The sequence below is a fragment of the Lepus europaeus genome, chromosome 3 (assembly GCF_033115175.1).
Source record: "Lepus europaeus isolate LE1 chromosome 3, mLepTim1.pri, whole genome shotgun sequence".
Taxonomy (NCBI): domain Eukaryota; kingdom Metazoa; phylum Chordata; class Mammalia; order Lagomorpha; family Leporidae; genus Lepus; species Lepus europaeus.
The window spans coordinates 47142427-47158506 of NC_084829.1; the positions used below are offsets into that span (position 1 = coordinate 47142427).

At 41.6% G+C, this 16080-nt stretch overlaps 1 protein-coding gene across 1 annotated transcript in view; it reads right to left on the reverse strand.

Annotated features, from left to right (window-relative positions):
• The window catches only part of TNFRSF21 (TNF receptor superfamily member 21), a 77050-nt gene that overhangs the window by 36123 nt on the left and 24847 nt on the right, over positions 1–16080 (reverse strand). The window contains exons 2-3 of the mRNA XM_062186243.1: positions 13804–14455; positions 11781–12275 (exon numbers count right to left, since the gene is read on the reverse strand). Coding sequence (XP_062042227.1) covers positions 11781–12275; positions 13804–14455 — 1147 coding nt within the window. The remainder of the gene's footprint in view (positions 1–11780; positions 12276–13803; positions 14456–16080) is intronic.

Below are 16080 nucleotides of genomic sequence, written 5' to 3' on the forward strand. Positions count from 1 at the left end.
GTGAACATTGCATATGGCAGGTTTAATAATCAGGGAAAATGTTTTCTTAAGTCATTGCTGAACGCTGATTCAAGCGTTTATTGATGATGTTCAAAAATATATAGGGTGCAGTTTCCAGTTGCTCAACCTCTGTTACTGAACCACTGAAACCTCTGGGAAGTATTTATAGAAGAAACCCATACACTACCCCCACAGTTGCATTGCTCTGTAAATCTGCTTCCATCACTGGGCTGAATCTACTGCTCAAACCAGGAAAAGGAGAAGTCTAGAGATGTGAGTCTGGGAGACATGATTCCTTCATAATTCCTAATAAAGACTAATTCCATCACCCTTGACCAATCCTAAAGGAGAAGCCATACTTTGGGAGGAAAGGATACATTTTCTCTAAGCTTGTTGGTGGATTCATAAAGACTTAGAACTGTATAGGAAGCTGGTATTGAGTAAAAACCATTCTTGCTTGTTTGCTAGATAGTGGGATGATGTCATATTTTGCTTTACTTGAGCAATAAGCTATAGATTGGGAGCAGAATGGAAGAAGTAAAAAATGTCACTGGGGCTGGCGCAGTGGCATAGTGGGTTAAGCTGCTACCTGCAGTGCCGGCATCCCATATGGGCATCGGTTTGAGACCTGGCTGCTCCACTTCCAATCCAGCTCTCCGCTATGGTCTGGGAAAGCAGTAGAAGATGGCCCAAGTCCTTGGGCCCCTGCACCCATGTGGGAGACCTGGAAAAAGCTCCTGGCTCCTGGCTTTGGATTGGCGCAGCTCTAGCTGTTGTGGCCAATTGGAGAGTGAACCAGCAGATGGAAGACCTCTTTCTCTCTCTGTCTCTGTCTCTCCTTCTCTCTGTGTGTAACTCTTTCAAATAAATAAATAAATATTTAAAAAATATTGTCATCACAAATCCAAGGCCTAAAGTATAACTTGGTTCCATGACTGAACTTTTAAAATAATTGCATTAAGCAATTTAAGTCTTATTTCTTGAACAGCATTATTTCTCCTAAGAGCAGTATTTATATACAGATTAGATGAAAATCATGCATATAAAAGATTTAACCACCAAGTCAATGGTTTATACTTTTTAGGTTAGCTTTTGAGTTTCAGTCCTCAGATATGGAATGAGTTTGCTTATAGGTGGTTTTTAAATTCATGCTTTGATTTTTTGCATCACTGAAATATGGGATATTAAGATGAAAGATGTGATAGATACTTGAACTTAATGTCTCCATGATACAAGTAAGCAAAATCAGACCCCCAAAGGCCTTTCCTATGGAAAGATACCCTCCCTGAACCAATGCTGGCCCACTCCACACAGCTGCTACTGATCAGACTTCCATTCTTACACGTATACCGTGTGTTGGCTTCTCCCTTTTTCCCTGCATCTATTATCTCAGCAGGTACTCCTGCCACTGCAAGAGAGGAAAAAGTTCCTTTCTTCTACCCTCTAGAACAATTAGAATCAGAATGCATGGATAACAATTATTTTCTTTTGTAGTTCTTTTTCTCACATTTTATAGCCAGTGTTCCAATTCAGATATTTTCTCTGCAGACACTTCTCCTGGGCCATGTTACTCACTACATTTGATCCTATATTGAGTCCCTCTGCCCGGACTTATGTTCTGTATCATTGCTTCAGTATGGCTTATCCTCACCATCCTTCTTGTAAGAGACAGAGAAATTACACAGCAGGTTTATCAATGTCACATGTGAGCTCATATGATCTGCATGAATAGCCCCATGAACTAGGAGTCATGTCTGCATGTCAGATGCAAAAACTGAGGAGAGGTTCCATAGTCTGTCATGGTCACATAATTAGAGCCAGCATTCAAAATGTGGGTCAGTCTGACCCATCAGCCTTACCTTTCACTGCACCATGCAGTCTTCCAGGATTAAGAGTTCCTAATCCCATTTCTTCTCTGAATCTAAATCTTTTGAATATGTCTCCCTGCCAGACCCCAGTCCCCATCATTGGCTCACAGAAAAAGAAACAAGGACAAGTATATTATAACAAACACCTGTGATGGTCTAGGTTTCAATAGTCTGTCCACACCTACCCCTCCATCTCAAAATGATAAAGAGAGAAGAGTGAGAAGAAGTTCAGAACCCAATGTCAAATGTCTAAGTGCTAGTCCAGGCTCCCTACTGCCTGGTGGGGTATGCTTTTTCTGTGTCTCTGTTCTTATATGTAAAATGAATGAGTCTCATATCATAAAGCTGTTCTGAGAATTAAATGAGAAAACACAAAAATCACATAAGACAGTGACTGGTACATAGTAAGCCATCGATAACATGAATTATTGTTTCTCTCACTCCCTTCAAAATAATGCATCAATAATATGCCTCCTTTAGGAAAAAAATATATATATTTATCCTGGACAAGGACATTATCAAAGGAAATTGAGTTAACGTCAATGTCAAGAGCATTTAGAGGGGCTGGTGCAGTGGCTTACTAGGCTAATCCTCTGCCTGCAGCACCGGTACCCTCAGTTCTAGTCCTGGTTGGGGCGCCAGATTCTGTCCTGATTGCTCCTCTTCCAGGCCAGCTCTCTGCTATGGCCCGGGAAGGCAGTGGAGGATGGCCCAAGTCCTTGGGCCCTGCACCCGCATGGGAGACCAGGAGAAGCACCTGGCTCCTGGCTTCGGATAGGCATAGCTATGGCTATAGCAGCCATTTGGAGGGTGAACCAATGGCAAAGGAAGACCTTTCTCTCTGTCTCTCTGTCTCACTGTCTAATTCTATCTGTCAAATAAAAAAAAGAGCAGTTAGAAAGGTGTTTGAGTCTCTGTGGGACAGGGCAGGAGCAAGTAAGCAAAGGAGAAATGAAGGGAAATGCCTCTGCCTCTTCAAAGTAAAGGTGGGAAGGCTTTATTCAGATTGTAGGAGCTCTAAGATTTTCCTTCTTTCTTTTTTTACGTTTATTTATTTTCTTGAAAGGCAGAGTTATACAGAGTGAAGGAGAGACGGAGAGAAACAAGAGAGAGGAGAGAGAGCTTCCATCTGCTGGTTCACTCCCCAAATGGCTGTAAGGCCAAGGCTTTCCCAGGCCAAAGCCAGGAACCAGGAGCTTCATGCAGATCTCACCCAAGTACTTGGGTCATTTTCTGTTGCTTTCCCAGGCACAGCAGCAGGAACTATATAGGAAGTGGAGCAGCTGGACTTGAACGGGTATCAACATGGGATGCTGGCATTGCAGACGGTGGCTTTACCAGCTATATCACAATGCAGGCTCTCTAAGAACTTCTGCAAGTTACTTTCACATAAGCCAAGATCTCTTAATTAATTTCATAGCCACTGCTCTTTCACCTCTCAGAGCCTGATATAAACCAGTTCAGGTGCTCAGCAAAAGGAGACTCCTTTGACCTCTGACTTATTATTATGTAAGAACCATCACCATTCTCATCAAGGCAAACCACAGACAGAAGGAAGGTCAGAGGATGTTCCTCCTCCAAGACACATCTTCCATCATCCTCTTCCTCAGCTACCTCACATCACTGAGAAAGGCCAAAGAGCTAAATTCTTTTACTTTCCCAACCTCAGCTTCCAGGATCCATATTGGCAAATGACCTCTCCATTTTCTCACTCGAGGAGCTTGAGTAACTTATTTGGAAACCACAAAGTCATGTGTACCAAGCAATCATTTGAGCAGAAAGACACCATGGAAATTTTAAGGAGCACTGTTACAGGGTTCAGGGGACCCAGGTCTTCTCTCTCCTCTAATCCTGCTGGGCAAGTCATCCTTCCCTGTGCCTCAATTTCATTTTCTGAAAAATGATACTAGTCTATGTAAGTTACTTCTAAATGCCTTATGCACACACACTCATGCCCTCATGATGTCCATTGCTCTCCAGATTGCAACCTAAACAAATACTTTTTCTGTTACTAAAGCCTAGTAAGCATTAGAACTGAGCCTAGTAAGCACCAGAACAGAGCTTTCAACTCGGTGTTCAAATACACAAAATTAAGTAAAAACATCACAGGTTAAGCAGTTTAATAGTGAGTCCTTGCTTTCTTTTTAATTCTGTAGTCTTTGCTTTGCCAAAAAATTGAACCTAGTTACAAATTTATCGTAAACTTTGCCTCTTCATCTCAGAGTAGGATAGCATAAGTTACACAGGGAAAGTTTACTTCAAATATTTAATTATGCCAAAGAAAAATTAATTCAGAGTCATGCAGATTGACTACTTGATTTCTGTTTAGGAAAATAATTCAACATATAGGTAACAATAACTCTCAAAAAAGAGATAATACAGCAAAAAATAAAAAACAAAACAAAGAGAGAGAAAATGTAACTAAGAAAATAATCCTTCTCTAACCCAACAGTTGTCATAGCACTTTTCCCTGAAGAAACACATAGCTGTCATGGTTAAAGATATACTCTGTGGACAAGAGCTTTGCCTGGGCCCCTGGAGAGTCACTGTCTTCCTGGCACAGCCCTTCTTATATAACCTGCAGTTGAAACTAGAGTTGGGTGTTGCCTTTCTGAAAGTGAAATAAATTTTTCTATAAGCTTAGCCTTCCACCTTTATATGAGTGACAATTTCCCTCATCTTGAAAATTTATTTCTGGATGAGCACAAAGGTGCATTACTCTTGGCAAACATATAATTTAAGAATCCCTTTCCTGGGGGCAGTAATGGTTGCACTAATGAGCCATGATACGAGTATATTAAAGAAAGTTTCAGTACAGCTGAAGTCAGACCTGGGTATTAAAACTTAGCTAGATGGGCAGGGGATATTGCTGGGACACATGCATCCCAGAAGCTGGATGCTCCTTCCAGGTGGATAGGAGGGACTGACTTCTCAGCCAGTACAAGAGTGGAGCAATTTTTCCAAAGCAAATAAAGCATTTACTGGGTAAGATGCACAGCCTCCACCTCTAACCAATGCAAGGCTGTTGTCAAAAGTTCTGTTAGTGTCTGAGACTCCTGGAGACATGGATAAGACCATCAGACAGGTCTTCTCAATGCCTCTGCAATAAATGCAGATGTTGGAATAGCATAATTTCTGGTGGCATATTTGATGGGATTGAACAATTTAAAATGAGTTTAACAACTGTTCAATAACTATGTTCAATATCTATGACTACAAAAATATCTCCTTCAATGCACATGGAGTTATTGCACATCCTCTACCCTGCTCTCATTCTAACATAAGCTCAAAGAAATAGGGAAATCTCTTCCACGCTGCAGTAAGGACACAGTCCTTCTTTGGAACCCGGTTTGGATTAAGGCTGCCCTCTTCCTTCTGACTAGCAGCACATTGTTCTCCACTCCTAGTTGCAGGACTCATCATGGGCCAGTGTTTCCCCTGTCAGACATGAGTGTGAGTAGTAGGAATACCCACTTAAGGCAAAAATAAATTGCCGCATTGATTACCTCACTGTGATGGATTCGTGTCTCTCCATTTTCAAAGACAGCAAAGACCCAAAGAGAGAAAGTGCCTTGCCCAGATCATCCAGCCTTTCAGTAGTAAAACAGATCTGGATATCAGCTCTCCCAGCCCTACACAATTTCTTTGGCCCACAACTGCTACTCAGGACCACAGTCTAACCTTCCAAGAATGAAGTCCTGCCTCTGCTCAACCATTACATACATTTTAAAGGAGCTGCATTGCCGATGTCCTTTTCCTGTGGACATACCTTGCATTCCTCCCAACTCTCAAGCAACACTGCATGAGAAATGAGCTAGAATATTTGATGTGACTCAGTCAATCCTCTCCATTTCCCTACAAGGAAAATGGGTTGACCTGGAGACTACAGTTAAGTGCATCTGTCTATCATTCCTCTTGGTCTAACTCCCTACTCGAGGTGCAGGTAGACTCCAGAGTCTATGCTCTGAATTGCATATTATAAGGCCCTTTTCTAATTTTCTATGCTTATAAACAGACCTATAGAAGTAAAAGGCCTTACTGGCCCTGTGGCGTAGCAGGTAAAGCCAATGCCTGCAATGCTAGAATCCCATATGGGCAAATCTATAATTTTATTGTCTATTTATTTTAGAGGCTGAGAAGGAGACATATGGACAGACAGACAGAGCTCCTATCTGCAGGTCCACTATCTAGATGCCCACAAAGACTGGGATGGGGCCAGGCCAAAGCTGAGAGCCAGAAACTCAATTCAGGTCTTCCACATGGATGGGATGGCAGGGATTCAACTACTTGAACCATCACTGCTGCATCGCAGGGTCTGCATTATCAGGAAGGTGGAGAACTGGAGCCAGGAATCAACCTCAGGCACTATGATATGGGATGCAGGTGTTGATGTGGGACACAAGCATTTCAGTTGCTAGGCTAAATGCCAGGTTCCAGACCTAAAATTCTAGAACCCAAGTTTGCAGATACAATTTCAAGTCTTTGCCGCTGCTTCTTTCCCTAAAGTCGTTACCTCCATTGCCTCCCTCATGCCACCTCTGACCCAACCACATGGCTCTCATAAGCTTCTCCTGCTTCTCCGCTTAAGGCCACCCACAAGACTAACACATTCCCATACTAGTTAAACACAGCACCTAAGTATTTATGATAGTGCCATGGCCTTTGAATTAGCACATTTTCTCTTCTCACATCATCCTGTTCTCTAGTGTCTATGGGTTTATTCCACTTAGAAATAAGCAAATCACATGAGGAATATAAGTAATCTTTTCTGGTCAGTTTTTATTTCTGTATTTTAAGCCACTGCTATCATGGAAGGATCCTTTAATTCTGAAAAATAATTCTTGGCCGGCGCCGTGGCTTAACAGGCTAATCCTCCGCCTTACAGTGCCGGCACACCGGGTTCTAGTCCCGGTTGGGGCGCCAGATTCTATCCCGGTTGCCCCTCTTCCAGGCCAGCTCTCTGCTATGGCCCGGGAGTGCAGTGCAGGATGGCCCAAGTCCTTGGGCCCTGCACCCGCATGGGAGACCAGGAGAAGCACCTGGCTCCTGGCTTCGGATCAGCGCGATGAGCTGGCCGCAGCAGCCATTGGAGGGTGAACCAACGGCAAAAGGAAGACCTTTCTCTCTGTCTCTCTCTCTCTCACTGTCCACTCTGCCTGTCAAAAAAAAAAAAAAAAAAAAAAAAAAAAAAAAAAAAATCTCTATCACCAATATCACTGTGAGTCAACAGGGAAAAAGCTAAATAGTGCAATGGCTTTAAAACATTTCATCATTAAAGCAGAAAAATATGTTCATTAGCTTGTGGGTGCTCTAGACCAACGCCATGCAATGGAACTTTTGGTAAGGAAGGAACTTAAGACCCAGGGTCTGCTCTCTAAACTCTTACAACATAGGTGGGGACACAAATCACACAACCACAAACAGTGACAAATATAAGAGCCAAAAGTATTAAGAAATAGCCTCTTATCATCTTTGTTCTACTTTGCCCTTTTGCTACTATGGATCCAAAACAGTTTGCTTGAGAAAGAGTGTCCCAGTTGCTTTCACAATCCCTGAAGGAGATGCTATCATTATGTCATATGCCTTAAGTGCCTACATGGAGAGGGAGCACCTTTCCTGTGAAATGTTTACTATCTTTCCAAAGCAGAGCATGAAGAATGTGCCAACCAGAAACTGAGCACAGTTTACACTGCGTTAAGTCCAAACCCTTTGTCTCTCACCCTCTTTTTCTCATTTTTTTCTTCACAGCCTAAACCCTGAAAGAAAAAGGAAGTTTGGGTAAAGACAGAAACTGCCCATTTTTTTTACTCCCCTTGTCACTTTGCAGAATATACTTCCTGAGAACTCTCAGGGACCTTTCCACTTTGCACCTGCTCTGCAAACTTCCCCTCAACATTTCTAGGGCAACCACACTTTTTTGCAAAAGCAAGAGAACCTTAAAACATTCATGGAAAAATAGAATTGAAAGATATGTTTACTTTGGTGCAACAAAAAAACCCTTCGAGATCCATTTATGGTTTGCTCAAAATATGCATTTTCAATGAACCCAGTGAAGAAACCTCACATCTATGGATTTCAAAAAAAATTTTGCACCAAAACAAGTTTACCTTGTAATTTCATGTTCCACAAACTGTTTGCTATACCCTCATAGTTAAAGAGGGAAGGAAAATGAAGGGGGATGGATGGATTTTGGGGTGGGGAAAGGAGAGAGGAGAGAAAGAAAGGAAGGTAGGAAAAACACATAGCAAGGGCACAAATTAGAACCAGCAATGAGAGAACAGCCCGTGGTCCTATTCTCAGCCACCCCATTCTCGACTGGGACTGAAAAACCATTTTGTATCTTCCAGAGATACAAGCAAGTGAACAAAGTGACTGTGTTTGGATCATCTGAGACTTCCTCAGTGTAATACATGAACCATTGTGTGGGACTATTTTTTACTTTTGTGCCTTATGTGACAAAATAGATCAAATAAAAAACACTGTTTTTTTCTGTAGCCTCCCAATTAATGTGACCCCAAATTAACCTTAATTTTAAATTATACTGAACTTCTTGAATTCCCCCCAGACTTAGCCCATTGCTTTGGAGCTATGTTAAAACAACCACCACGAATGGCAAAAACATGACAAATTGAGTGTTAACACCACAGACTTACAGTCATTGGCCTACATCTTGTTAAGACTTTGACTAGGTAATACACTCTTAAAATAGATGTTTCTATGCAAAAATTTTGAAAGAAATCCCTTTCTATTGCTGAAACAGACATATTGAAAGAAACTACTGGGGCCGGCGCTGTGGCTCAGCGGGGTAACACCCTGGCCTGAAGCGCCGGCATCCCATATGGGTGCCGGTTCGAGACTTGGCTGCTCCTCTTCCGATCCAGCTCTCTGCTATGGCCTGGGACAGCAGTGGAAGATGGCTCAGGTCCTTGGGACCCTGCACCCGCGTACGAGACCTGGAGGAAGCTCCTGGCTCCTGGCTTCGGATTGGCACAGCTCTGGCCATTGTGGCCAATTGGGGAGTGAACCATCAGATAGAAGACCTCTCTCTCTGCCTCTCCTCTCTGTGTAACTCTTTCAAATAAATAAATAAATATTAAAAAAAAAAGAAAGAAACTACTGTCCAGTCCCAATCTATCAGACATAAAATTTTCCTGGCTTCATAAAGGAATGAAGAATACAAAATACCACAGCACTCCAGTCTTCCATCCTTCTAGCCATTTAAGACATCATCCTGTGTTACCAACCCTAGGATTCCATGAAATTAGGATTGCAGTTTTGTGGAGTTCAACTTTAAAACCTGTAAGTCTGGTAGACAGGGAGGGATGAGTGGAGATGGCTGATAAAAGAGGTCCTTCTTGGCAAGATAAATGAGAGCTAGTGGTCTAGCTTCAGAGTACTGATTGGTCTCCATGGCATTCAGGAGCAAGGCATGCCTCTTTTGGGTGGGCGGGGCTAAGTGAGCTCTTGGAAGATCTCAGATAGAAAGTAACACAGAGCCCACCCTCATCCACATGAACAATTCATTGTGAAACAGATGAGGAAGGGCCAGGAAAAGGTCTTATTATACAGAACCAACTGCTGGCCAGAACTCACTGCAATCAGATCAACAAGACATTGTTCTCCTGGCCTCTCAGCACCTGGAATGGCTTTTATTTAACAGAACCTCTCTTTGTAGTAGGATTTTACCTGGTTGTACCTTTAAGACTATCACTTTGGGAGAGGGATGAAAGTGACTTCTTCAGTTTAAACATAAACATCCCAAAACAAAATCCTGGGGGAAAAGGCGAAACTATTGGAAAAGGTGGTTACACCTGAATGAAACTACTGTGATTTTGTTTGAAGAGCACATTGCTGAAGTACTGCTTCCAAGACAGGGATGATCAGGCCTTGTTGGATTTGGCACTTCCATTCTTTTTACAAAACAGGATATTGTTTTAAGAACACAGGCAAAGTAGTTTTCAAGGTTACTGTGGCCATAGAAATGACTAAGGTCATGGTATTAAGTTTCTTTCTGCTGCTAGACCAGTTTTTGCTTCTCTAGCTTGCTGTATTCTTACGAATATTTAAAACGACACTACAAAAAAAGTTCAGAAATGTAACTGACCATAATCTAATCAATCCATGCAATTACTTTTGGAGTGGAGTTGATTCTTTAATAAAGTGAAAATGAGAGGTCAGTTGTGAACATTTTTGTTCACATTATTTACTACTAATTAAGTAAATCTAGAATAGAATAAGTGTTCTAACTAGTCACAGGGCAATTTAATGCACTATCTGACCCTAAGTACAATCTTGTACAATAACAAAAAAGTGTGTTATCTTTCAAGTGCCTTACCAGGTCAATGTAAAATACTGGAATATGGATGGCAAAGTATTGAAATTATGTTAGATTCACTATAGTTGAAAACTGAACTATGTACTGTACTCCGAATATCCTTATTGCTAGGAAAACCACAGTGAAGTCTGAAGGGGAAAAAGGGCTTTGATTTGAGCCAGAAAAATTACTTGGTGTATTTAAGTTTGTATATATTTATATGTATGCATATGTATATATTTTATATATAGCACTATACTATATATAATAAATTACTCTGAGCATATTTTATAATACATAAATCTGTTTTTATAGAGTTAGTATATGATAAAGCAAAAGAGCAAAAAGTTAGCAAAAGAGCAAAAAATTAATAAAAGGTCAATTTGGGCATAGGTATATAGATATTCTTTGTTCTATACTTGCAACTTTTCATTTAGTTTGAGATTATGTGCAAATAAGATTTCTTTTGTAAAAAGGAGGAAAGGGAATTGAAACTTTCCTGAGCTGGGTTTCTAGTACACAGTTAGTGTGCTGGGTATGAAACCTGCAAGTCCATCCCAGTAGGATGTTTGCTTCAGCCTGGTTTTCACTTGGCTTTTGATCATTCACACAGATCCTCAAGGGGAAGCAAAATGAAGTGTTTTTAAAAAAATTTCTCTAAATTTTTATTATAAAAGCAACAAATCCTTACTACAGAAAATTTAGGCAATGTACAGGAAGCTAAAAAGGAAGGAAAAAAATCCATAAGTAAATCCCAACACACTGGACAACAACTGGCATTTTGGCACATTTATTTTAAGGTTTTAAGCAAACTAGGATTTTATTATATAAAGTATGTATCTTTTTTTCCCCTTAACCTAGTATAAGCATTTTTCTGTATTAACAGTAAGAACCATAACTCCTGGCTTCCAAAGTATTCCAGCCTGTATAAACATATACTGTCTACTAGGTAAGGGATAAGGGGGAGGCACAGCTCAGATGATGACCACTATATTATGCTGTGGGTTATCTATCATACAAAAGACCTCTCATTCGGATGGAATGGAATCCTTAAAACTTAAGAGGGATAAATGTTCATGTGAGGAAAGTTATAAGAATTTAAAACCAAGGGTTAGATTCAAAAAGGCAAACTTGGGACAGGATGAATTTTGCCACTTTCTATTTTCTTAGCTGCCTAGTGACACAGAAAAAAGCAAGGGATCCAACCATCAGGAGACATGTAGTCTAGCCCCATCTGTCACGAACAAACAACTAGCTCTTGTTTGGGTCAATGCAGCCAAATCTCTCTGATCTCAATTTCCTCATTGTTAAATGACAAGGTCAAACAAATTCCCGAAGGATCACTCAGTCTCTGATTCTCCAAGATTCTCCTGTTTTAAAGATCCCAGGGAAAAGGGGGTAAGGGTAGGAGAATTTATTATTTTTGAACGCATTATTTCTAACAAGATCATCAATCTCATTTTCCATAAGAATAGATCAAGTAGCACTTGGCCTACAAGAGAGATTCCACAAGCTCAATTTCTCAGTCCTTTGGAAAATAAGGACTGGGGAAAAAGGCAGGGAGATCTGCAAGTAAGGAAAAACAAGAGAAAGCTCACCATGGCCATTGCAGTAGTAGATCCACTTCTCCCGGTTCTGGGTTGGAGTTACAGATTTCTTCAGCCCTGCTTTTTCTACAATGGTGCTGGGATCCTGCCGGGGCCCCTTTTTCAGAGTCCTTGAGCTTTTCCGGATGCTGCATACCACTATCACCACAAGCACCAGCAGCAGGAAAAGCACAATCATCCAGGGCAGATGTTCGTTGATGTCAAAATGCTTGTGCAGGTTCTGTCTGGGATGGCCTCTCTTGGGGCTCTTGATGGGTGTGCTGGACTTCTCACCTGCAGTGGCCTCCATGGATGGCAGCAGCTTCAGGATGTGTCTGTGGTGGGGGCCTTGCTGGTGGTTCGCTACTTGGAGGATTGGGAGGGTCTTATTCATGCCTTCCTCCCCACTTGCTGAGCTCGTATTGTCAGGGACTGTCCCTTCCTGGATGCCACTTGGTACCTTTGGTCTAACAGAGGCAGAAGTGTTGGATTCTGTTGAGTTCATGCCTAGAAAAAAGAGTAAGGAGGCGGGGAAGAGCTTTTCCGTATTTGGGGATCCACATGTTCCTTCTCTCTCAGGTCATCTCTAAACTGGGCCAGATAATCAAAGAAGAGATGACCTTTGGAGCTTAAGAAAAAATAAAATTATATTGCACATTTTTATAAAGGCTCTAACAGCACTTTTATGTGGAAGGTAAGAACTGAACTGAATAGCTAAACTCACTGCTTGTACCAAAACCAAGAGCCATCAGGGACCCAACATCTGAGCCGCACGGCAGCGTCTTCTGTACTTCATGCACTGAGTAGACACATGTATGTTCAGTACTCTAGTCAGCCCTTCATTATTTTTAGTATTCAGAAATCTAGTTCAAATGTAGAGCTGAAGCTCATTCTCCTCTCCCACCTTTTGATAAAACTCAGAATGTGATTAAAATAAAGAAAAGAGTTCAAATGCAAATCCAAATTTGATGAGTAAAAGGTATGGTGGGACAGGTCAGTGAACCAAATATGGTTACCAAGAGATTAAACAAGATTTGGGCCAGCAGTTTAGTTGACTTAGTTGATTTCTTTTTAGAAAAGCTCCCATAACTAAGATGATCATGAGAGATCAGAATTTTGAGTCTCAACAGATAGGACATGGCCTGTTTCAGCCCTTAAAAAAATATGGAGTGACCACTTGAGTTCTTTGGCCCCATTTCTTCATTTCAAAATTGAAACTGTAAGAAGGCTGTCTTTATAGAGTCATAATGAAGGTAAAATGTAATCATATACGACAGTGCACTTAGAAGCATAACTCAAGTTGGTTATCATCTCATGGAAATTGAATTTAATCAGAAAGGATATGAAAATAAAGGATAAATTTTTTACTTTATCTGAAGTTAAAATGGGATTCTGAGGAAAAGTGGGATATTTAAAGGGCATCAAATTACAATAATTGGAAAAAATAAAATGATTGCTTCCCAGATATGAATGCTAGTCACTTTAAACCCGATACAAATATGTTTCCACCCTGAAGCTTCTCTCTTTCTTTTCCCTGCTTTACTCCACCTTAGACTCACTATCTATCCCTCCCATCCAGAAGTAATGGGATTTTCTCCCCTTATCCTTCCTTCTTTCCTTCTGGCTGTATCAACTCAGGATTGACTCCACGCTGGAAAAATTTAATCTGAAAGTAATGTTAAACATCTAAATCATTCATTTAATGGGTGAGTTTGAAATCAAGGCCTAAAGAGGTTAAATGATTTATATAAGGTCACATGCTGTCCTTATTTCTCTTGGTTTTTATTTTCTAGCTTGATATGACCTAGTTTCTAAATATCTGATCTTTCCTAATAGAAAAATTCTCAGTCTAAATGTTTCTAATAGGTCCCAAGAAGTCAGGTTTAATTAGGGAAAAAAAAAAAAAGGCCCCTTCTCAAAAGGATGGCTTTAGAATACACATAATGAAGGAAATATCTTTGGTATGCGACCACTCTTGGTACCTCCCAAGGGCTCAAAGCTGTCCTCAAATAAATATTTCATGAGGGTAAGTTACCTTTGGGAGCATAAGTGGAGGAAGGAACTTCATGGGATTCCATGTGTTCAGTGCTTGTGAAGATGGCTGTGCCAGGAGAAGGTGAGGTCGTGCTGGAGAAGGACAGGTGCACTCCACAGACATTGTCTGTCTCCTTGGTCCCTGGCTTGATCACCACCAAGTTCTGACTCAGACAGTCTGTGTATGCTTTGCATTTCAACACGCTAGAAGGCACATCAGAAAAGGTACCCCGAGCACACTGCTTACACCGGACGTCCTCAGTCTCTGTTCCTTTCTTCCGTACACCCCAACCCACAGGACACACTGTATGGGGGGCGCAGGTCCCATTAGACTGGAACATGCCAGGTGGACAAGTGCATTCTCGGTCAGTCAAGGCAGCACAAGGTAATTTTTCAACCATTGGCCATGGGCATGGCTGGCTACAGTCATGGCATCTCTCAATGCCATTCTCATGCCTGGTAAAGGTCCCCGCAGGGCAACTGCTGCAGACGCGCAGGCTTGTGTTGGTACAATGCTCAGAGACGTAGGTTCCTGCTGGACACTTGTCACAGGTTAGCACCTGGCCAGTGGCACGGTCAACATGGCGGTAAGTGCCGATGAGATTTGGCGCCTTCTGTTCTGGCTGAGCTGTGGTGGTGCTAAGGAATCCAAGCTGAAAGAAATAAAAGGGGAAAGGGAGAAATCAAAAACCAAGAAGGTATTATCTAGGGGAGAAGAAGAAAGGACCAACACCACAATCACACATCTATTAAAGGCCTGGGGGTAGTGTATCCTCTTGACACTCCTGCTGCAACACAGTAGAAGGAAATGAAGCCCTGGATCGACCTCTGTGAAGCTTTGGTTGAGCCACCTGACCTTTGCTTCAGCTTCTTGTTTTTCCATCTGTAAAATGAAGCTCACACACTTCTCAGATTGACTATAAAAATCAAACGAGAATGTGTATGTAAAAGCACTTTGTAGCTAGCACTGAAAATACTATATAGCTAGAAGACAAAATCTTAATGCAAGAAGATAAGAACTTGCTGATCAGTTCTCTTCTTTTACCTGATCCAAATGGTAAGCTGCCATTTCTTGATACCAGGACAAAAGCAACTGAGAACCAGGGAGACACATATTCACTACCATGCCACCAGATTGCCTACTTGGGGTTAACCCATACGCACAGCAACATTTTTTCAGATCTTTTGTCTTTATGAGGCTAAATTTTTTGTTTGTTTTTGGAAATAGAGGGAGGCCTTTGGCATTCTTGTGAATGTGCTTTAATCAGCAATTGATGTTTTTAGTTTCACACCTTGTTTGTTCAGCCTTAGAAGTCCATAGCTATATAGAGCATGGACCTGCAGCTACCAAAAAAACTCAAGCACAAAGGTGGTCCACTAAAAGAGACTCAATACACATTTAAATTTCATTCACAGAGAAGAAACTTCTATCAGCTAAACCAGATTTTACAGTAGCTTCCAGAATGAAAGTTGAAGAAGGAAAATTATATTTGTGATACTCAATCCTGCAGTCCTTTGAGGTGAAAGCAGAGTAGAGGAAGATTATTAGAAGAAGGCTTGCCTGCTTTATAAAGATTCAGAGTTTCCAACAGTTTTTACTGTATTGTACAAAATGCAGTAGCTTTATGTATCAAGAAAATAATGATTTGCGTGAATATTTGACATAGCCCTTAAGTTTCCATTTGAGATGACCACATGCCATATTGGATTGCCTGGAATTGAGTCCTGGCTCCCATCCCTATTCCAGTTTCCTACTAATACATGCCCTGAGAAGAAAAAGGTGATGGCTCAAGTGGTTGGGTGTCTGCTACCCACATGGGAGCCCCAGATGGAGTTCTCGGCTCCTGAGTTCAGCCTGACTCAACCCAGGAAATTGCTGGGATTTAGGGAGTGAACCAGTAGATGGGAGATCTCTCTGTCTCTGTCTCTGTCTGTCTCTCTCACTCCCTCTCCCTCTGTGTGTGTGTGTGTGTGTCCCTTCCTTTCAAAACAGATAAACTGAAAACAAAATTTAGGGGCTCAAGCCACAACTTGGGATACCAGCAGTATCCCATATGAGAGCAATTGTTTAAGTCCCATCTGCTTTGCTTCCCACCCAGCTTCCTGCTAAAGCACCTGGGAAAGCAGAGGATGATGGTCCAAGTACCTGAGTTCCTGTAGGATAGAGTTCCTGATCCCTGGATTTGGCCTGACCCAACCCCTGGCTGTTGCAGGCATTTGGAGAGTAAACCAGAAGACGGAAGATTTCTCTCCCCCACCCCCAGCACTCCCTTCTGAA